The 23,146-nt window shown below is 36.9% G+C and overlaps 2 protein-coding genes across 2 annotated transcripts; both read right to left on the minus strand.

Moving 5' to 3' along the window:
• LOC104707603 (transcription repressor KAN1-like) lies at positions 3,932–5,291 on the minus strand. The gene is made up of 6 exons (XM_010423978.2): positions 5,216–5,291; positions 4,945–5,021; positions 4,796–4,832; positions 4,284–4,377; positions 4,134–4,191; positions 3,932–4,036 (listed from the first exon to the last, which is right to left on the minus strand). The coding sequence occupies exons 1-6, from the start codon at positions 5,289–5,291 to the stop codon at positions 3,932–3,934; spliced, it is 447 nt and encodes a 148-aa protein (XP_010422280.2).
• LOC104707604 lies at positions 14,526–15,393 on the minus strand. Its single transcript, XM_019229150.1, has 5 exons — positions 15,330–15,393; positions 15,182–15,218; positions 14,957–15,050; positions 14,807–14,864; positions 14,526–14,683 (listed from the first exon to the last, which is right to left on the minus strand). The coding sequence occupies exons 1-5, from the start codon at positions 15,375–15,377 to the stop codon at positions 14,579–14,581; spliced, it is 342 nt and encodes a 113-aa protein (XP_019084695.1). The 5' UTR covers positions 15,378–15,393; the 3' UTR covers positions 14,526–14,578.

The following is a 23,146-nucleotide window of genomic DNA, read 5'->3' on the forward strand; positions in this document are numbered from 1 at the left end:
TCTATAACTTTGATGAAGACGTCAAAAGCTGAATCCCTAGACCGGTGGCTCGAGTGATGGCTCAATTGAGTGGTCCGACTGGTGCCCTGAGAGTGGCTTGATTGCGTAGGTTGAGAGTGGCTCGATTGTGGAGGTTGAGAGTGGCTTGATTGTGGCCGCTGAGAGTGGCTCGATTGCGTAGGTTGAGAGTGGCTCGATTGTGGAGGTTGAGAGTGGCTCGATTGTGGAGGTTGAGAGTGGCTCGATTGTGGCCGCTGAGAGTGGCTCGATCGTGTGCGTCTCTGACGTTTCCTAAACACCTGAAATACTTCGAAATGCACAATGCATGCAAGGATGATGCAAAAACTTCCTAAATATGCAAAGTGTATAAAAGAGGTTCTAAAGTGATGCAATACGACTAGTTATCCTAGCTAAATGCATGACAAATACATGCTAAGGAGATGCAAAATATAGACATATCACTTGCGAATAGACTCAAGCTTATCCTGCCCAAATTCATAAGTTCTAACCAGTCTGAATTCATCAAGGACAGATTGTTGATGGAAAACATTCTCCTAGCTACAAAATTGGTCAAGGATTATCATAAGGACTCAGTTTCTCCTCGATGTGCTATGAAGATAGATATCTCCAAAGCTTTTGACTCAGTGCAGTGGGGTTTCCTCCTTAACACGCTACGAGCTATAGATTTTCCAGATATATATGTTCAGAGGATCCAAACCTGTATCATGTCTGCTTCGTTCTCTGTACAATTCAATGGTGAACTCGCCGGTTACTTCAATAGTCAAAAGGGTCTTCGTCAAGGCTTTTCGTTGAGCCCCTACTTGTTTGTGATATGCATGAACGTCCTCTCCCGATAGTTGGATTTAGCAGCTCAGCAAAAGAAATTTGGACTACATCCTAACAGTAAAACCATGAACCTCACCCACTTATGTTTCGCAGATGACATGATGGTCTTTACAGATGGTAGAAAGCGATCAATTGAGGGTGCTTTGGAGGTATTTGCTGATTTTGCTAATCACTCCGGCCTCAACATCGGTCTCGAGAAGTCTACTCTTTACATGGCTGGTGTTTCACCAGAGCTAAAAGACGAGATTCTACACCAGTTTTCCTTTGCATACGGTACACTCCCTGTTTGTTATCTCGGGTTACCTTTGCTAACCAAGAGAATGTCTGCTGCAGACTATCTTCCTTTATTGGAAATGATTAGATCGCAAATTAGCTCTTGGACTGCTCGGTCGCTGTCATTTGCGGGGAGGCTTCAACTTATACAGTTGGTGATTTTTAGTCTTACAAACTTTTGGATCTCAGCTTTTAGACTGCCAAAGGCTTGTGTAAGAGAGATTGACAAGTTGTGCTCTGCTTTTTTATGGACTGTCCCTCTCTAAACCCTAAGAAAGCAAAAGTTGCTTGGTCAGATGTCTGTTTGCCTAAAAAGGAAGGAGGTTTAGGCTTGCGGTCAATAGAAGAAGCAAACAAAGTGTGTGTTCTCAAGTTGATTTGGCGAATTCTCTCTGCCAAAAACTCATTATGGGTGAACTGGGTGAAACGACATCTCATTCGAAGTGGCTCCCTATGGACAGAACACGAAACTACTGCAAATGGTTCTTTGATTTGGAGGAAACTCCTAAAATACAGGAGCATAGCTAAGCAGTTCTTTCAAGTGGAAGTTCACAACGGGGAGTCCACATCCTTTTGGTTTGATAGCTGGAGTGTCTTAGGATGCATTCATGAGCGTCTAGGAGATAGAGGGATTATTGCTCTCAGAATTCCTTTATCGAGTGCAATGGCAGAAGTTATGGCTATGACTCGACAGAGAAGGCATAGGCAAGCTCTGCTCAACCAAATTGAGGCGGAGATCCTGAAGCACAAACTTACTAGGAATGGGGAAGTTCACGACAAGGCTCTCTGGAAAGGAAGGAATGATAATTATCGAGCGAAGTTTGTAACTAAAGACACTTGGTCTTTCATACGTCTTCCCCATCCAATTCTGGAGGGCTACAAAGTGATTTGGTCACCTTATGCTACACCAAAGTTTGCTTTTCTCACTTGGCTTGTAGTAAAAAACAGGCTCACCACAGGAGACAAAATGCAGAGATGGAATTCAGGGCTAACACCAACTGTGTTCTATGCAGCAACTCAATGGAAACTACTGCACATATTTTTTTTGAGTGTACATTCTCACAAGGCATCTGGGAGGCGCTGGCGAAGAAGCACCTGCTGAACAAGTATAACACAGATTGGAAAGAGATTATGGCTTTATTCGGAAGTGAGGAGCTTGACAAGACCACACAACTTCTCATCGGCTATGCTTTTCAGAATACACTTCACTCTATATGGTTAGAGAGAAACGTCCGACGTCATGGGGAACAACCTACTACGGAGGCGAGGTTACTAAAGCTCATTGACAAAAATGTCCGCAATCGGCTAAGCACTCTTACAACTGGAGAGGATATAAACATCCAAACCTGGTTTGCAGCAAGATTTTACTAGCCTTGAACTTATGATTCCATAGGTTGATTTTGTTTGAAATGGTTTGATCAACAGCTTTGTAAAACGTTTATTTTCTTTTGAATATAATTTAACATTAAATTCAAAAAAAAAAAACATTTGGTTTTTTGAGAGATGTCTGCCCTTACAAGACGGCGTGGAGGGTGCAAGTGAAAGTCCTTCAGTTGTGGCATCAATACACAAGCAGCACTGCGGAAACCTGGAGCTGATCTTGGCACTGTAAGAATCACACAAAAACATAATTTCCATTATTCTCTTTTATTATTCACATGAATCTAGCTATGCTGCTTTAATCATTTTAGGGAATGAAAATCCACACATTAGTCAAAAAAGACATGGTTACACGGTATGTTTGATTATTTTGATTATCTTTTTTTACGCAAAAACTTATTTTGATTATTATTTTTTCGCAAAAATTTATTTTGATTTTGGTGACGGGTTGGCAATAATCCCATATAGAGAGGTAAGTGGAATTGTTTTTATTTTAAACTTTTAGATGTGTACCAGGAGATAAATGTATTACTAGACTATACATATATCACACTGGTTAAAATTTTGAAAACACTACAAAAATCCTATAATTTGAATACTTATATCAAATACCTGTAAAATATTATATTTTTAAAATTAATAAAACAATAATAAAATAACAAATAAATACAAAATAAAATTTGAAATTTTAAAATTAAAAATATTGTCCTGCGGTGTACCGCGGGTTAAATCCTAGTAGATTTTTGTTTTACCAATACTGGTTTTATTTTATAAAAGTAATAAAGTAAAATAAAGTAATAAAACTTAAAATTTTGAAGAGATAAATAATATAATTTAAGAATCAATTGCTGAAATATCTTAAATACTTAGAGAGAGATAAGAAATCTTGTCCAGCCAATAAGATAAAGTATCAATTCCTAATTATAGTTACATGATATAGGGAAGTTTTTTTTTTGTTAAAAATATTATACGAAGAAGGAATTGTTACATATATATCTTATATAAAGAAGGAAAATATACTTCTTGTTTTAGTCAAACAGAAAAAAAATATATATTTCTTTAAATAATTTACCTAAAACAATCTTTTCTGTTTGCTTTAAGTTTGTCCCTTTGCACATATTCTTCATAATCATTAAGCAAACACTTTGTTTGTACCATTCAAAAGCTTATAGTTGGTTTGAAAACTGGTTAACGAATAATTGGTTTGAATCTGGTTAACGAATAATTGGTTTGAAACTACTATATTATTTCCTTGAGACTTGCAATATAGAAATATTGATTAAACAGAAATGTTTTATAAAATAATCTTTCACCCAAATAAGAGATGAAGATTACTATAACATATTGTTAAATTTTTATTTCTTATCCCATATAAGCATTATATAAATAGGGAGCTAGCATAGAGAGAAAAAAAATAGAAATCAGAGTCCTATTAGTACTTGAGACCAAGAGTGAGTTCAAGAGACATGTCTTCTTCACCATTAGCACCATCCCCAGCAGCAATGACATCATTGTCTTTGTTTTCATTTTTTCCCACCTGCCATATAATATACATTTAACTAATTCATATGCATCGAATTTATAAGGTAAGAAATGAAAAAGGAAAAAAAAAACGAAGAAGAAGGAAAAATTACCCTTGAAGATTGATAGAGAGACTTGCAAGATACTTCCATTGGGGTTACCGTCCTAGTACTATCCAATTGTAGCATATAAGAAATTGAAAAAGATAGATAACTAACAAATTACAAAAAAATAATGATAATGCAATAACCTAATTTAATTACTTTTGTTGATTTGGGATAGCATCTCGAAGATGTTCATAGATCTGAAGGTACTGATGAGACTGCCTCTGATTCATTTTTCGTATCATTCTCCTTTCTGCATAAACAGAACATAATAAACTCACTATGCACCAGAGCCGGCGTGGAGATGTACTGAACTACAAGCGAGGGAGAATATTGGGTCTCATAGTTTTAATTTTTAGTTTTATTTTCTTCTTATAATATAGAAAAACAACTGTTTAAGACTCGATTTTTACAGTTTATACCACTAGACCACAAAATGTTTCCTGTAAAATCGGCCGAAAATTGGCTAATATTTCCAGCGGCCGCAAACATGTGCTTTCCTTGCTTGGCCTTGTGGCCGGCTCTGTATGCACTATGTTGAACATCAATGCATGTATTTTCGTATGCAAAGTTACAACACTAACATATTTATTTAACTCCAAATGAAAGTGTACGATAGTTTTCTTTTTTTTTTTGGTAAAAGGTTAAGTAAGTGTACCACAGTTATTTACCTTTTACAGATACTCCTTCCTTCTTGTTCCTATACATCTACGGGAAGTAAACACATATATTTGATTAAGTACATTGATGCATATATAGCTTTTATATGGATACATATCATGTATAGCTAGCTAATAATGTGTGTATGAATCATAAGAACCTGGAGATGGCTTTTAACTTGTGATAAAGTAAGGTCTCTTTCACCCATATAGTTCAAAATTTTCTTAGGTGTTGCTGCTGCAATTAAAAATATTAAATATAAAGAATCTAAAAAGAGAAATTTGATCACGGATAATATATAATCATCGAAAAAACTGAGAAGGGAGGTATCTTAATGAAAGAGACGGTCACTTTCAATGACGAAATTTTGAGATACTCTGTTTTCTTACAGAAGAATCGACTCTGTTTTAAGTTTAAAGAAAATCGCTTACTCCTTTCGCCACCGAGAAATTCAACGGCTTCAACAAAAAGGTGATGACGATCGTCAGTCCAGTGCATACGCGACATTGTTGAGGTAACGTAAGATCTAACGATCGCGTTTCTCATCAGATTTTTTTCTCCGGCTGAACTCTTCGTTAATTTTATGTTTTTTTTATAAAATGAACAGTATATTTATAGAATATTGTTATGATTAAAATATTCATATATAATTCCCAAAATTAAAATAAGAAAAGAAATTCAATGCTTATTATTTCTTAGTTGTCACTTGTAATTTCATATTTAATTATTTCTCCAAACAAGGAAACACAAAAATGCATATTTTCTTAAAAGATATATTTTCTGACAACTTTGAGTTGTCTTTTGTCTAATAATAATAATATGTATGATAGGATTTATATTTTTCAAATCAAAATTAATATTATCAGATTTATCTTTTTTTTATATTCTAATTATATAGATTTATGTTTATGTAATAATTGTTTTATATTCAGAACTCATTTATGGCATAAGCATTGTTGCTTATTTTCCTTATTTTGAACAAAATGATATTAATAATTTAAAAACCATCCAAAAAAATAACACACACACACATATATATATATATATATTTATTTATTTTAATTAGAACTTTTTGAAATAACCTGACCCATTTTTTTTTAATATAATATTAAACTAGCGATCTCATACTCACTATCATCCTTACTCCAATCAAACCACGGTGAATAACATAAACCTAATGGAAACCAAATCAGCATTCAAACATCATTATAATTACCCACTCTAGAAACCTAATGGAAACAAAATAACACATCAACAAGCCGTTAGAACATCTTTCTCTTCATCGCCTTAATTCCGCGGTCACACTTTGCCTTAACCTGCACCACAAACAACAATTGAGATGCATGAGTATTATCACAAATACTCAGTGAGGCAATCCTCCCATCTACTCAGCTATACACTCAAGAAATTGAGATCTCCAATCAACAACTAACAAATAACACAATCAAACTAAGCAACAAACAAAGATCAGTCGCTGCTGAAGAATGGTGCTGACCAATTGTAAAGCTCCAGATCCGTCCTACGGCCCGACGGGCCATCGGACAGCCACGCGACGGTACAGTGGGAACCACACCGAGGTGGTACAGTCAAAGGACGGAAGCTGCAGCTTCCCGACCGGTCTTCCCTGGACGCAATTCCACCCGCGACTGAGGCTGCTAAGGCTTTGCAACCTCTGCGGTCTGGTGCGTTGTGTTGGCCCGGACAAGGCCAAGTATCAAATTCACTTGTCATGTTTCCCCTAAAAATCATTTATATTACTTATAGTAAATTATTATATTGAAAATAAGTTACCAAAGCAATATATACATAGTCGAATCCTTTTCATAGAATACATAGTAGGAAATATATAGGTTTTACAAAAACACATAAAAATCTCTATCCGACACCCTAATGTTTGCTCCAGCTCTAGACTCATCCTAGGCTTCCTGAAAGACAAAATATTATCATGAGTAATCTAAGATTACTCAGTGATCTGGGTACCCCTTTTTCCTAACATGCATTCTAATTCTTCCCACCCCAACTACCCCAACAAGCATCAAGTAAACAAATCTGCGCAAGCAGAACATGGCGGAAGCAGAAAACAAACAACAAGCAATGAAGTTTAGATAAATTAAGACTTGACTCGATAAACATAGACACTTCAATCCAATGTTTTTAAACCCGGACCGGACCAGCCGGTCGGACCGGTCCAACTGCGATCCGGTAGATATTCCGGTCTGGGTCACTCTAAAAATTGGACAACTAAAAACCCGCAAAAAACTGAAAAAACCTGCTAAAAACCCGTGAACCAATGGTTGAACCGACGGGTCGGACCAACGGGTCGGACCAACGGGTCAGTATCAAATTAAAATAGTTTATTTTTATCACACTTCAAACTCAAAACAAATTAATACTAAATGTTGTTATTTATAGAAAAATCACTTAGTTATTTTATCTAATCATTTAAAAGTTTAATTTTTGTTGTTTAGTACTTCATTATGTATGTTTTGTTCATATATTTATAAAAACGTAGATGTTATATTTATAAAATGTAAACAAACCAATAAACTAATTGACCAGTGGTTCAACCGGTCCGACCGGTTGACCCAGTGACCCGAAAGACTTCAGGTTCAGCTTCCGGTCCGGTTTTAAAAACATTGCTTCAATCCTATGGAAACACTTGACAAGCAAAGAAGACTATAAATAAATCAAGATGAATCGATTACTCTAGAATCTTTTCTCCTATGGGCCCTCGATAATCTGTTATGTTCCACAACAACTTCTCATACTGAAACCACAAAGGTAAGCAGCATGAGCCACAAAGGCCGCATCGTCATGCAGCGGTCGGGCTAGTAGCTAGCTAGGCACCGAATTGTCTCTTAGTGTGAGTAACAACATGGGATTAGGCTCAAGAGACATCCTCTCAACACACAATTTAGTACTACAATAAGTACTACAATTCAAAGAGTTAGAAATAACACAGAGAATTTGGTATAACAAACCACATGCAACTTAAGAAAGAAATCAAGCAAAGCAAGCAAGAATTCATGCAAACAGTCAGCAAGCAACAAGAAATAAATTCAAGCAACTTAGATTGTTTTACATGCATGCAAGTCTAATTTAAGCAGAATATTGCAATTTAATTCATCAAGTAAACTATGATCAAATTAATCATGCATGCAAGCCCTTTGTTCGGTTTTTAAGCAATCCAAATTTGCTAACAACAATGCATCAAGTAAACATACCTTCTTTATGTAAACATGAGATTTCTATCTGTTCAATTTTCGACATGCATGCTAATCCTAGCATCAATTCTATGTGATTAAACAAGAATCTAGCATGAATCCTACCAGTTTAAGCATGCAACATCCTTTTAACTTAACTGATTCTAGCATGAATCCTGGTCTAAATGCAGCAAGCAATAGGTGCGTACAAGAGCCATAGAGCTCAAGCAGCACCCAAAACAAACTACCACAGACTCAATGTGATCTAGCAGAGGATTGAATGGTCGGAATTCACTGCACCGCGGATCAAACATCGTCTCTTCAGCGTCTAGACGATGTTCCCTTAACGTCCAGAAGCTCCGGCCTCTTCTTCTTAGGATGATCAGCACTTAGAGAAATTTTGGTCTTTCTTTTGGGCAGATAATGTCAAAAATGAACTGAGAGGCTGAGATTATAATTGATCCTCTCTTGATAGAGCATTCAAGAATCGAGATCATCAATTTGATCAAGATTGGTTTGTTGTGTGTTCAAGAGAATGCAGCAAAGGGACCAGCCACGAGTTCTGTGATAATTTTGGCTTAGAATTGAGGCCATACTTATTCCTTTACCTAATGCTCCTGCTTTCACTGGAAGTCAATCCCCATCTGAAAGTGGTACAACAATGTCAATGAGAGGCGATGTCTTCACGGAGTTGACTTGTCGTTTAGATAATCACTATGCTTTGAGATATTTTGACTTTTGGTAAATAGAAAATTTATGAATGAATTATGTTTATAACTTCAGCTCAAAGCATATTGTATAATGTAGAATTGGATATCGAACTAACTTGCCTCTTTATTATGTTCATATCATCATTTATATACACACGACATTAGGGTTACAATACACAAGACTAGGGTTGACGTTAACCGTCATACACAAGAAATGGACCAAACCCCAACATACACAAAACCCACATATAGCCCAACACTCCCCCTCACGTTGGAGCATGTGGATTCGAAATGCTCAACGTGGACATTATTGCCTCAAACTGAACATGACCCAACGCTTTCGTCAAGATATTAGCCAATTGATCCGAAGTAGCAATATGATGCGTGGCAATGGTTCCATCAGTGACTGCATCCCTCACTGCATGACAATCATTCTCGATGTGTTTGGTGCGCTCATGGAAGACTGGATTTGCAGCAATATGAATAGCTGCTTTACTGTCATAGAAGAAACGTATGGGAGATGTTCGTTCGATGCCCAATTCTTTCAACAACCGGCGTAGCCATTTGATCTCGCGAATTCCGGCAGCCATGGCACAACACTCAGCCTCAACAGAAGAATGCGAAACAGTCTTCTGTTTCTTTGTCTTCCAAGAACTGGGAGAACCACCAAGCATGACAACAAATGCGCTGATCGAGCGACGAGTTAACGGACATGAAGACCAATCCGAGTCACAGTAAATTGTGAGAGTAAGATCAGAATCCGCTTTAAGAAGAATACCTTGACCAGGACAACCTTTCAAGAAACTGACAACACGAAGCGCAGCTTCCCAGTGAGCTGCACGAGGAGTCTGCATAAATTGAGCCAAAACATGGACAGAATAACTTAATTCAGGACGCGTATGCGTGAGATAAATAAGACGTCCAATCAGAAGACGGTAGGGCTTTGGATCATCAAGAAGTGGACCATCAGTAGTGGCTAGACGATGATTTTGTGGTAACGGCGTTGTCGCAACTCGTGTAGCACCAAGATCACCACAATCAGAAATAACATCCAAAGCATACTTTCGTTGAGACAGGAATATACCTTCTGGGCCACGGCTAACTTCAATACCAAGAAAGTATTTGAGCTTGCCCAAATCCTTCATAGCAAAACAGCGAGACAAATAATCTTTGAAATTTTGAAGCAAGTAGCCTTCATTGCCGTAGATGAGGAGATCATCGACATATATTAAAACACGAAGTTCAATGTTCGCACGAGTGTAAGAGAACAGAGAGTAATCCTCATAAGACTGAACAAATCCAAACCGAAGCAAAGCATCAAACAGCTTCTTAAACCAACACCGAGGAGCTTGTTTAAGTCCATAGAGAGACTTTTTAAGACGACAGACTTTATCAGGGTGAGAATGACGAAAGCCAGGAGGGAGTTTCATATAAACCTCCTCTTCCAAATCACCATGAAGAAACGCGTTATTGACATCCATCTTATATACTTCCCATTTTTTGGCGGCAACTAACCGGAGAACGGAGCGAACTGTGGTCATCTTAATCACAGGAGCAAATGTCTCGTTATAATCTTCCCCTTCAACCTGATGATTACCATGAATAACGAGATGAGCCTTGTACCGTTCGGGAGTACCATCCGCATTATATTTTGTCTTGTACACCCGTTGGCTCCCAAGCGCGACTTTACCCTCGGGGAGGTCTGTAACGTCCCATGTGTCTTTGTCTTCAAGAGCCACAACCTCCATGGTCATTGCATCATTCCATACCTTGATCCGTATGGCCTCTTTAAAAAATTTCAGCTCCTTAGACTTGATAATTGTAGATAAGAAAGCCCGATGCCCTGGAGAAAACTGATCATCAAAAACATAATCCGTCAAGGAGAGAAATGGCATACCTTGGACGGTGTGGGAAGAATTTGATGGCTGGTCAGGAGGAGCGTGATGGGTATCCGCAGGTGTTGACAACACGTGATTGGTAACAACATAATCACTGAGACAAACATTTTCCTTACGGATTCGTTCACTGCGGCATAATGGAACAGGCGCAGGAGACAAAACAGCCGGAGCAACAACCGGCGGTGCAATGGCACCAAGAGGCGGAGATGAAGGAGGTGATGGTTCAGCTGGAAATAACGGAACAACAGCAGCAGACGGACTCCCCCTCACTTGAGTATCCGGTGAACTCAGCCACTCTCCATCACAATCACTAGTGTTCAGAGGAACGTACGACGAAGACTCAATAGTTTCAGCATAAGGGAAAACAGTCTCTTGGAAAACTACATCACGGGAGACAAAAAAGGCATTATTTTCAATATCATAGACCTTCCATCCTTTCTTACCAAAGGCATAACCAACAAAAATACAAAGACGACTACGCTCCCCAAATTTGTCTTTATCACGAGAAACACGATGCACATAACAAGCAGAGCCAAACACACGCAAGTGATCATAGGCAGGTTTACAACCATGAAGAATCTCGTAGAGAGACAGACCTTTGTGTATCGAGAAAGGCGTGCGATTGATTAAGTAAGCAGCGGTAAGAACCGCCTCTCCCCAGAACTTGGTCGGCAAATTAGCTTGAAATAACAAAGCTCTAGCGACATTAAGAATGTGCCTATGCTTGTGTTCTACTCTTCCATTCTGCTGTGGAGTACCAACACAAGAAGTCTGATGCAAAATGCCGTGTTCCCGAAAATAAGAGGAGAGACACATGATTCCGTACGATTATCACTACGAACTATTTTAACTATTTTCTCAAACTGTTCTTCTGCATATGCTAGGAAATTTGTTAAAATACCCCGGACTTCCGATTTTTCTAGCATCAAAAACGTCCAAACAGCTCTAGAAAAATCATCAACGATGGTCAAAAAATAAACTCCACCACAAGAAGCAGGAACACGATAAGGCCCCCAAACATCACAATGAATCAAATTAAAACACTCGGTTGCTTTATTAAAACTGTCATGAAAAACTTCTCTTGTCTGCTTGGCTCTTAAACACACGTCACAATGACTAGAGCCAGCTAACTTAGATGAACTAGAAATCATAGGTAAATCAGAAATCACATAAAAAGAAGGATGTCCAAGTCTTCGATGCCACAATGTGTCGTCAACAGCAGCTTTCACACTATGTATCTTGGCTGAAACAATCTCGTTCAAGTAGTAAACCCCATCACGCTCTTCACCGCTTCCAATCAAAGTCTTCGAGAAACGGTCTTGCAAACCACAAAATGTATCAGTAAACCACGCAACACATTTTGTTTGCTTCAAAATTTTGGAAACTGAAATTAATGTGCAATTCAAACTAGGCACATAAAGAACATTTTCCAAAGAGATTGTGCTTGATAATGGCAATTTTCCAACACATAATCCAAAGGTTTTGCTTCCGTCCGCAAAACCAACAGAACAAGGAGAAATCTTTGCAATATTTTGAAGAGAAGAAAGGTTTCCAGTCATATGATGAGAAGCCCATGTATCAAGAATGACCTCACCGAGAGCTTCCTTACCAGACAATCGATCACCACCACCGGCGGCTTGTTTTTCTTTGCTTGCTTTCTCATCAAGCAACTGTTGCAAGAGCTTCATCTGATCTTGCGAAAAATCTGGAAAGATCGAATGGTTGGAAGTTGTAGCGTGAGCCGTGACCACTCCTCGACCACGACCTGCTCCTGCTCCCCTTCCGTGTAGTCCCCTTCCAGTACCACGACCTTGGGGACGTTCTTCCCACCAATCAGGAAACCCAACAAGCTGCCAGCAGTCGCGCTTGTCATGCCATGTTCTCCCACAATGAGAACAGAGTTTTCGACCTCCCGACTTTAGGAGGGACAAAGAACCAAACTTGTTGCTTCCTAGGGGGTCGGATCGACCCAAATAGGCGACTGAGTCGCTTGCTGCGTCCTGGATAGATGAAGCGAACGACCCGCTTGCTTCATGTCGAGCAACAAATCCTACAGCATCACGCAGCTGTTCTCGACCGCGAGCAGAGGATAGCCGTTGTTCCTCGCAGATAACTTTCGAATAAGCTTCACCAAGTGACGGCAAGGGCGTTGTACCAACCAGATTCGTACAGAGTTTACCAAACCGAGCATCATCGAGTCCCAACAAGAACTGATGAAGCTTTTCCTTATCAATCTCTGTAGCAAATTTTGCGGTAACACCACAAGAACACCCGCCACAAGAACACACCAGGAGAGGACAGTAATTACGCAACTCATCCCACAACTTACAAAGCTTACCGTAGTACTCCAAAACACTCTGCCCATCTTGCCGACACGAGGCAAGCTGAGCCTTAATCTGATGGACACAAACTTTGTTGCCAACAGAGAAACGTTGCTTCAAATCTTCCCATAACTGATGTGCGTTAGAGAAAAAAGAGACGGTGGACTTAACCTTTGCCTCAACCGACGAACGGATCCAGCCGACAATCATTGAGTTAACTGTTTTCCAGTTTTTGTAGTCAGGATCATCAAGAGGAGGCTGTCCAATCGTTCTGTTGATGAAGCCAGTCTTTCGTTTTGCTTGAAGAGCATTAAGCATCTCTTCGGACCATTCGTTGTAGTTATCTCCATTCAAGATAACGGAGGAGATAGTTGTGCACAGATTGTCGGAGCTAGACAGAAAATATGGTGACACCGCCACCATTGGTTTCGACACAAGAGCCGAAGCAGTTGTTTTCGGTTGTTCAGCAGACATCTTTTAACACAAGGAAATCTCAACTAAAGAAAAAGAGATCAAAACTATTGATCAAAGAGAACAACTCGAAACGAGAAAGAAAAAGAAGAACAACTAGAAAAAGTGTTTAGAAATTTTGATTCTTAAGCTCTGATACCATGTAGAATTGGATACCATAGTAATCGTTCTGTTGATTCTTAAGCCTCTTTATTATGTTCATATCATCGTTTATATACACACGACATTAGGGTTACGATACACAAGACTAGGGTTGACGTTAACCGTCATACACAAGAAACTTATCAAAGCCCAACACACAAAAAACCCACACATATAGCCCAACATACAAACGAAAGCGGTAACAATCGAAGCAATCGAAGAAGTATTGGCCATAAAACCGGAAAATAATGACAGTGTTATTATTTTGTTAACCGGAAATAGATGGTTAGCCAATTAAAATATTTCTTCAAGATATAGATTGTTGTTTTACCAGTACTGGTTTTATTTTATAAAAGTAATAAAGTAAAATAAAGTAATAAAACTTAAAATTTTGAAGAGATAAATAATATAATTTAAGAATAAATTGCTGAAATATCTTAAATACTTAGAGAGAGATAAGAAATCTTGTCCAGCCAATAAGATAAAGTATCAATTCCTAATTATAGTTACATGATATAAGGAAGTTTATTTTTTTGTTAAAAATATTATACAAAGAAGGAATTGTTACATATATATCTTATATAAAGAAGGAAAATATACTTCTTGTTTTAGTCAAACAGAAAAAAATATATATTTCTTTAAATAATATACCTATAAAAATAATGAGTCCTGCCAAATCTTTTCAAACTTGAAAACAATCTTTTTTGTTTGTTTTAAGTTTGTCCCTTTGCACATATTCTTCATAATCATTAAGCAAACACTTTGTTTGTACCATTCAAAAGCATATAATTGGTTTGAAACTGGTTAAAGAATAATTTGTTTGAAACTGGTTAACGAATAATTGGTTTGAAGCTACTATATTATTTCCTTGAGACTTGCAATATAGAAATATTGATTAAACAGAAATGTTTTATAAAATAATCTTTCACCCAAATAACGGATGAAAATTACTATACCATATTGTCAAATTTTTATTTCTTATCCCATATAAGCATTATACAAATAGGGAGCTAGCATAGAAGAAAAAAAGAATTAGAAATCAAAGTCCTCTTAGTACTTGAGACCAAGAGTGAGTTCAAGAGACATGTCTTCTTCACCATTTGCACCATCCCCAGCAACAATAACATCATTGTCTTTATTTTCATTTTTTCCCACCTGCCATATAATATACATTTATCTAATTCATATGCATCGAATCTATAAGTTGATGAAAATGAATACTTTATAAGGTAAGAAATGCACAAGGAAAAAAAAAAAAAAGGAAGAAGGAAAAATTACCCTTGAAGATTGATAGAGAGACTTGCAAGATACTTCCATTGGGGTTACCTTCCTAGTACTATCCAATTGTAGCATATAAGAAATTGAAAAAGATAGTTAACTAACAAACTACCAAAAAATAATGATTATGCAATAACCTAATTTAATTACTTTTGTTGATTTTGGACAGCATCTCGAAGATGTTCATAGATCTGAAGGTACTGTTGAGATTGTCTCTGATTCATTTTCAGTATCATTCTCCTTTCTGCATAAAAAGGACATAATAAACTCACTATGCACTATAATGAGCATCAATGCATGTATTGCCGTATGCAAAGTTACAACACTAACATATATATATTTAACTCTAAATAAAAGTGTATGATAGTTATTTACCTTTTACAGATACTCCTTCTTTCTTGTTCCTATACATCTATGGAAAGTAAACACATATATTTGATTAAATACATTGATGCAATATAGCTTTTATATGGATACATATCATGTATAGCTAGCTAATAATGTGTGTATGAATCATAAGGACCTGGAGATGGCTTTTAACTTGTGATAAAGTAAGGTCTCCTTCACCCATATAGTTCAAAATTTTCTTAGGTGTTGCCGCTGCAATTAAGAATATTAACTATAATGAATCTAAAAAGAGAAATTTGATCATGGATAATATATAATCATCGAAAAACTGAGACGAGAGGTATCTTAATGAAAGAGACGGTTAATTTCAATGACGAAATTTTGGGATACTCTGTTTTATTACAGAGTAATCGACTCTGTATTAGGTTTAAAGAAAATTGCTTACTCCTTTCGTCACCGAGAAATTCAACAGCTTCTACAAAAAGGTGATGACGATCATCAGTCCAGTGCATACGCGACATTGTTGACCTAACGTAAGATCTAACGATTGCGTTTCTCATCAGATTTTTTCTCCGGCTTAGTTAAGTTTATGTTTTGTTTATAAAATGAACAGTATATATATAGAATATTGTTATGATTAAAATATTCATATATAATTCCCAAAATTAAAATAAGAAAAGAAATTCAATGCTTATTATTTCTTAGTTGTCACTTGTAATTTCATATTTAATTATTTCTCCAAACAAGGAAACACAAAATTGCACATTTGCTTAAAAGATATATTTTATCTTTGAGTTGTCTTTTATCTAATAATAATAATCTGTATGATAGGATTTATATTTTTCTAATCAAAATTAATATTATCAGATTTATCTTCTTTTTATATTCTAATTATATAGATTTATTTTTATGTAATAATTGTTTTATATTCAGAACTCATTTATGGCATAAGCATTGTTGCTTATTTGCATTATTTTGAAAAAAATGATATTAATAATTTAAAAACCATCCAAAAAAATAACATACACATACACAAATATATATATATATATATATATATATATATATATATATATATATATTATTGATTCTAATTAGAATTTTTTGAAACAACCTGACCCATTTTTTGTTTTTAATATAATATTAAACTAGCGATCTCATACTCACTATTATCTTTACTCCAATCAAACCACAGCGGATAACATAAACCAATCTCATTAAATAAACCAGCATCCCAACATCATTATAATGACCCACTCTAGCAACCTAATGGATACCAAATAACACATTAACGAACCGTTAGAAGATCCCCCTCTTCATCGCCTTAATTCCGGGGTCACATTTTGTCTTAACCTGCACCGCAAACAACAATTTAGATACATGAGTATATCAAAAATACTCAGTGAGGCAATCCTCCCATCTACTTAGCTATACACACAAGCAATTGAGATCTCCAATAAAAAAATAATAAGTAACACAATCAAACCAAGCAACAAACAAAGAACAATCGCTGCTGAAGAATGGTGCCGACCGACTGTAAAGCCCCCGAACCATCCTATGGTCGGACGGGCCATCGGTCAGCCACAGAACGCTACAGTGGGAACCGTACCGGGGTGGTCCAGTCGAGGGACGGCAGCTGCAGATTCCCAACCGGTCCCTGGACGCAATTCCACCCTCGACCGAGGCTGCTATGGCTTTGCAACCATCGAGGCCTGGTTCGTTGTGTTGGCCTGGACAAGGCCAAGTATCAAATTCACTTGTCATGTTTCCCCCCAAAATCATTTATATTACTTATAGTAAATTATAACATTGAAAATAAGTTATCAAAGCAATATATAGTCGAATCCTTTTCATAGAATACATACATAGTAGGGAAAATATAGGTTTTACAAAAACACATAAAAATCCTTATCCGACACCCTAATGTTTGCTCCAGCTCTATACTCATCCTAGGCTTCCGGCAAGACAAAATATTATCATGAGTAATCTTAGATTACTCAGTGAGCTGGGTACCCCTTTTTCCGAACATGCATTCTAATTTTTCCCACCCCAACTACCCCAACAAGCATCAAGTAAACAAAACTGCGCAAGAAGAACATGGCAGAAGCAGAAAACAAACAACAAGCAATGAAGGTTAGATAAATCAAGAATAGACTCGATAAACCTAGACACTTCAATCCTATGGAAACACGTGATAAACAAAGAAGACTATAAATAAATCAAGATGACTTGATTACTCTAGACTCTTTTCTCCTATGGGCCCTCGATAATCTGTTATGTTCCACAATAACTTCCCATATTGAAACCACAAAGGGAAGCAGCATGAGCCACAGAGGTCGCATCGTCATGCAGCGGTCCGGCTAGTAGCTAGCTAGGCACCGAATTGTTTCTTAGTGTGAGTAACCACTTGGGATTAGGCTCAAGAGACATCCTCTCAACACACTTGGAACTAAAGATTGACCACTCTATTCTAGCTAGGACTCAGGAAATAAAATTCAAGAGACTAGCTAAAATAAGTACTACAATTCAAAGAGTTAGAAATAACGCAGAGAATTTAGTACAACAAACCACAAGCAATTCAAGCAAGAAATCAAGCAAAGCAAGCAAGAATTCAAGCAAACAATCAACAAGCAACAAGAAATAAATTCAAGCAACTTAGATTGTTTTACATGCATGCAAGTCCAACTTAAGCAGAATATTGCAATTTAATTCATCAAGTAAACTATGATCAAATTAATCATGCATGCAAGCCCTTTGTCCGGTTTTTAAGCAATCCAAATTTGCTAACAACAATGCATCAAGTAAACATAACTTCATTATGTAAACATGAGATTTCTATCTCTTCAGTTTTTGATATGCATGGTGATCCTAGCATCAATTCTATGTGATTAAACAAGAATGTAGCATGAATCCTACCAGTTTAAGCATGTAACATCCTTTTAAATTAACTGATTCTAGCATGAATCCTGGTCTAAATGCAGCAAGCAATAGGTGCGTACAAGAGCCCTAGAGCTCAAGCAGCAGCCAACCAAACTACCACAGACTCACTGTGATCTAGCATTGAATGGTCAGACTTAACTGCACCGCGGATCAAACAGCGTCCCTTCAGTGTCCAGACGACGTTCCCTTAACGTCCATAAGCTCCGGCCTCTTCTTCTTAGGATGATCAGCACTTAGAGAAATTTTGGTCTTTATTTTGGGAAGAGAATGTCAAAAATTAACTAAGAGGCTGGTATTTATATGCATGCATGCCCATCTCTCCCCTTGGATTCGCTTGGACAAGTGTAGCGCATGCGCTGACACTTGATGCTGCATGCGTTGCATGGCGCGCGTGCGCTGAACAAGTGGTGCTGCATGCACTGCATGGCGTGCGTTAAACCCACTCGCCGCACAAGTGTCATCTTTCTTCAACAAGTGGCAACTCCTTCTCTAAATGGTATTTTTTCTTCAACAAATGGCAATTCTTGCGCTAAATGGTGTATCTCACTCAAAAAATGGTAAATCATCTCCCAAGTGTCTCACTTCTTCCTTCCTATATAAACAATGGATTTGGCGATCAAAAATAGAACTTTCGACTCTTCTCCGAGTTCTTGTCCCTCTTACGTCCATCAGATGTCCAACATGCGTGCGTCCGTACCGTGTTCGTCATGCGTCCATACCTTGTCAGTCCTGCGCTCGTACCGTGTCCGTCCTGCGGTCATAATTTTGCATGGGACACTGGCCTTCGATTGGAACACAAAGTCTCGACCGTTCCTTGGCTTATTTTAGTTTTCACTTGGCCATTCTTCTTCTTTTTACTTTTTAGGACTTCCTATCGGTGAAAATCTCTTGACCATCGGCCATCCACTCTGTTGGTTTGATGGCTCCCACGTCCGGTATTGGCCTTCACCCATTCTTCGACTTATTGATATTTATTTGGACTTCTTTCGGTTGTTCTTCTTTATTTTCTCCTCCTTCTTTCTGATGAGTCCTTTCCGGGTCTTCTTCTTCAAAATTTTAACTTGGGTTTTATCCCTTAGTAAGGGTTAATACACTGGCACCCTTCTAGTTTCGATAGTTATTGACACCTGACGAAGGTTGGTGTCGATCGTCACTCGCAACTCGGTGTCGACCGACATTCCAGAAAATCCTGGTTTGTGTCAACCGACATCTTCACATAGTGTCAATCGACACTCGTTAGGGTTCTCTCGCTATCCTCGCATTGGTGCGACCAAAACCCTCCTGGTGTCGACCGACACTGATGCCGAACATCGATCTCCAGCTCCAATTTCTGCCTCCAAACACCTCACACATGTCCAAGGCATTCCCAAGAGTGAAACCAAGCACATAAGACACGAATAGTGATGTGTCTGTATTTTATAGGTTTTAACCATAGTTTTAATATATGTTTTGAGTCTTTTATTGAGTCAAAGTGTGCTTTTAGATTTATTTTAGTCTTTTGTGAGTCTTTACAGGTTCTAGGCTACTTTGGAAGAAAAATGAGTGTTTTGGGGATGAAATGAAGCATCTGGAGCCAATTTGGTGAAGATTGGTCAGACCAGCAAGCAGATGGAGCAAACACAGAAAAATCATCCAGGATCGGCTGATCCTCATTCGGGATAGACTGATCCCGTACCCGAAGCAACTTTTCCTTTTTCGTTTTAAAACGACTTTTAGGGTTTTATTTTGATATTTAAGTTAGAGGCTCAGCCTCCAGAGACATAAGCTTTATTTTTTGAGACTATTTTGTATTGAAAGCTGGGGGAGAAGATCTCTGATCCTTCTTGACACTTTGGAGAAGATTTCTAAACCCTATTTTCTATTCTTTTGCAATTCAATTATGTTTTCTTCATGATTGATTTGTTGTTCTTTTATCTCCATGTCTGAGTAGTTATTCTATTGGGTTTCGGGTTTAAAAGGGGTTTATGATTCTCTAAGCATAGGTTGTTAGATTTGGGGTTGATCTATTTTGTTCTTCATCTATTGTTGTTCTTAATGCTTAAACTAGATTAGCTACCTAGTTTCTGATTTTAGGTTTAATTCATCAGGGCACCAAAAGTGTTGTTGAGTTGCTGGAAAAGAACTTAGGTGAGCAATGTGGTCCTTAGCCAATGGAAGTTGAAGTTGAGGCACCTTGTGAACATATCAAACCTAAACTTTTATTGCTTGCTTGGTTTGCTAGGTCCAAACGACGGTTTAGGGTTTAGTAGATTTCATTGTATAGATAGCTAACGATGCAGAAGTAGGTTAGTTTTACATCAGTGATTTGAGTTCTAGAACAGTGTCTAATGAAACCTCATCTTCCACCTTAGTCCAAGAATTATATCCCCAAATATTCCCACCTTATTTACTTTCAATTTTGATAGTTACTTGTTTCACAAAACTTCCTCTTTTTGTCTTAGCTATATTTAATCTTCATAATTTCATATTACAATTGATTGGTCTATGTGGATTCGATCCTGGAGTGTTACAACGATACCACTAGATTGTGGTGGAGTACGCATTAAGTTTTAATTGACCTTTGATCAAAAAGCAGCCAAACAATCAAGGGAATCAACCAAACAACTCATAGAACACAAAATCAGAGAATCTTAAACTTAGATAAGCCATTGTCATGCACTCACATTTTAGCAAGAAGATTTTGACTCTAGAAGGACGAAAACAACACCTCAACAAGCCTCCAACATGTTCCTAGCCTCAGATCATCACTCCACATAAAGGATCTCTCAAAAAAGGCACAAAACTCACAATAAATAATTGGGAAACTTCTCCTTCTCTCTGGACACGACAAAAAAGGTTGACCAAAGCCCCAAGTCGACTTCTAACATTTAATATCACGGTTTTAGGGGTTTTCCTAATCCAAACCGCTCTAATAGATAATTAAAACAAACCGACCGAACCAGAAATTGATGGTGTCAACTGACACCCACATTGGTGTCGATCGACATCCATCCCAAACCATTGGTTCTTGAATTTTAAAATTCTCTCATGGTATGCTGATGGAGCTTCGAACTCTTTTCCTCTAGCTTGGACTACCAATCATGGAGTTTGATTTTAATAAATATGTGATTGACAAACAAAAAAATGGTTCTTCGAGATGAAACAATTTTGGGAAATTTGAAGAAGTGATTTTTGTGATACCACTTTCAAAAATATTGTATCTCTAAAACCTTGAAAAATGTCCCTAAAAACCTGAAATCTAGCCAAATATGTATAAGCCTTACAAAACATATACAAAAACTCCACTTATAAGCATATATGTAAGCCCTTATAAATACTTTAACTGAGTCTTAGAGTGGTAGTTTCAGAAATGCCTTATATACCTCACAAAATCATATAAACCTCTTAAATTCAATGAGGAGTATTTTAAAAAAATTTACTAATTTGTCAGCATGTGAACATTTTGTTGTAAGAAAAATTGGAAGCCTTTCTCTCTCTTAACACAAATCAATATGAACAATTATATTTTTACTGTCAATATGAGATCATGTATTGAGTAGTCAAAACTAAAGCACAAATCATGGTGAACAATATCATGTGGCTGAAAATTTGGAGTAGTCACCGCAAATTATTAAATCTCCTTTTTCTCTCGCACTGTAGCAGTTAAAAAAAACTATAGTAAATGTGGCCAATTCCCAAGTCTCATAATCTATTCTACCTCTTAAGAATCAAACACAAAATGACCAGTTTCTTCTTATTCATTAGTAAGATTACACTTAACAACACACATACCGGTCCTAGATACATAAAATAAAAATTTAGAAACAACACCACTCAAAGAAAAAATCCTTAAGGTTCACCATAGTGAGAATGAACTTGCAATCTTGTTTATAGTTGAGCAGATAGAGTCATAGAAAAAGGTCTGCAGAAAAGGAAAACAATACAACAATGTATGATTAAGAGAGAAATTTGATTTTTTTTCTTGTTTGTTATCAACTGAGAATGAATATAATCACTTACAAATTATAATTAGAAGAACTAATTAAATATCTTTCTATATATATTCACGACTTCTACCATATAAAGATTTGTTTTTTTTCGAACCTGCTACACTGTACCAAAGCAAGAAATATATGAATAATTAAAGAAAATAGTAAGCAAAACATAGCATGCAATTCCCATAATGAAGAAACTAACTTGTAATCTATTTTGAGCAAAATAAATAAACCATTACTAATGCATTAACATAGTATAGGTAAACTACAAAAAATAACCAGTTACAACCAATATAAATTTGTACTTGTGTGGATACTATTGAGAAGCTTAAACAGCCACAAGTTGTACCCATCAGCTATTTGGAACAATAAGCATACTAATCAGTTTTAATTAGACAATTTATAGATGATGTTAAGATTGTCTTAACATTAGTATAAGACAATTTTCTTTCTTTTGAGAAGCTTAAACAGCCACAAGCTGTACCCATCAGCTATTTGGAACAATAAGCATACTAATCAGTTTCAATTAGACAATTTATAGATGATGTTCAATCATTAATTATCTTCATCATTCTAATTTATATTCTAAAGCCAAGTCTTGTTGGTGATTTCTTCAAAAGAGTACTCTATGAATATGCTTGATCTTCTAGATCTTCTTTCTTCTCTGTAGTTGACATTCATCAAATAAAAACAGTAGGATGTGAGAAATATTATAAAGGAGCAGTAACTACAAAAATTAAAGTAAAGGAAAGCGAAAAGGGTTGAAGTAGCAGTTAATACAAAAATCAAGTAAGAGAAGACGAAGTGGATCAGTCAAGCAACATAAAAAATTCAAGATAAGAATTCAAAATGATTGGTTGATTTTAGTCATGGATAGGGCTGGGCAAAATAACCGATAACCAAATAACCGACCGAAACCGAACCGAAAAAAACTAAACCGAACCGAACCGAAATTCTTCAAATACTCGAATGGTTAGTAAAAATCTATATCTAAACTAACCGAAACCGAACCGAACCGAACCGACAATTAAATGGTTAACCGAAATATCCGAAAACCTAGAAGATATCAAATATTATA

This window comes from Camelina sativa, chromosome 8 (genome assembly GCF_000633955.1).
Source record: "Camelina sativa cultivar DH55 chromosome 8, Cs, whole genome shotgun sequence".
NCBI lineage: Eukaryota > Viridiplantae > Streptophyta > Magnoliopsida > Brassicales > Brassicaceae > Camelina > Camelina sativa.

Excerpts from the sequence above, each read along its gene's own strand:
- LOC104707604 (XM_019229150.1), bottom strand. The coding sequence starts at position 15,377 with ATGGGTGAAGGAGACCTTACTTTATCACAAGTTAAAAGCCATCTCCAG. Across the intron at positions 15,219-15,329 it reads AAGTTAAAAGCCATCTCCAG|ATGTATAGGAACAAGAAAGA; the intron begins GTCCTTATGATT and ends TACTTTCCATAG. Across the intron at positions 14,865-14,956 it reads GCTGTCCAAAATCAACAAAA|TACTAGGAAGGTAACCCCAA; the intron begins GTAATTAAATTA and ends ACAATTGGATAG.
- LOC104707603 (XM_010423978.2), bottom strand. The coding sequence starts at position 5,291 with ATGTCGCGTATGCACTGGACTGACGATCGTCATCACCTTTTTGTTGAA. Across the intron at positions 4,833-4,944 it reads AAGTTAAAAGCCATCTCCAG|ATGTATAGGAACAAGAAGGA; the intron begins GTTCTTATGATT and ends TACTTCCCGTAG. Across the intron at positions 4,378-4,795 it reads GGAAGGAGTATCTGTAAAAG|AAAGGAGAATGATACGAAAA; the intron begins GTAAATAACTGT and ends CTGTTTATGCAG.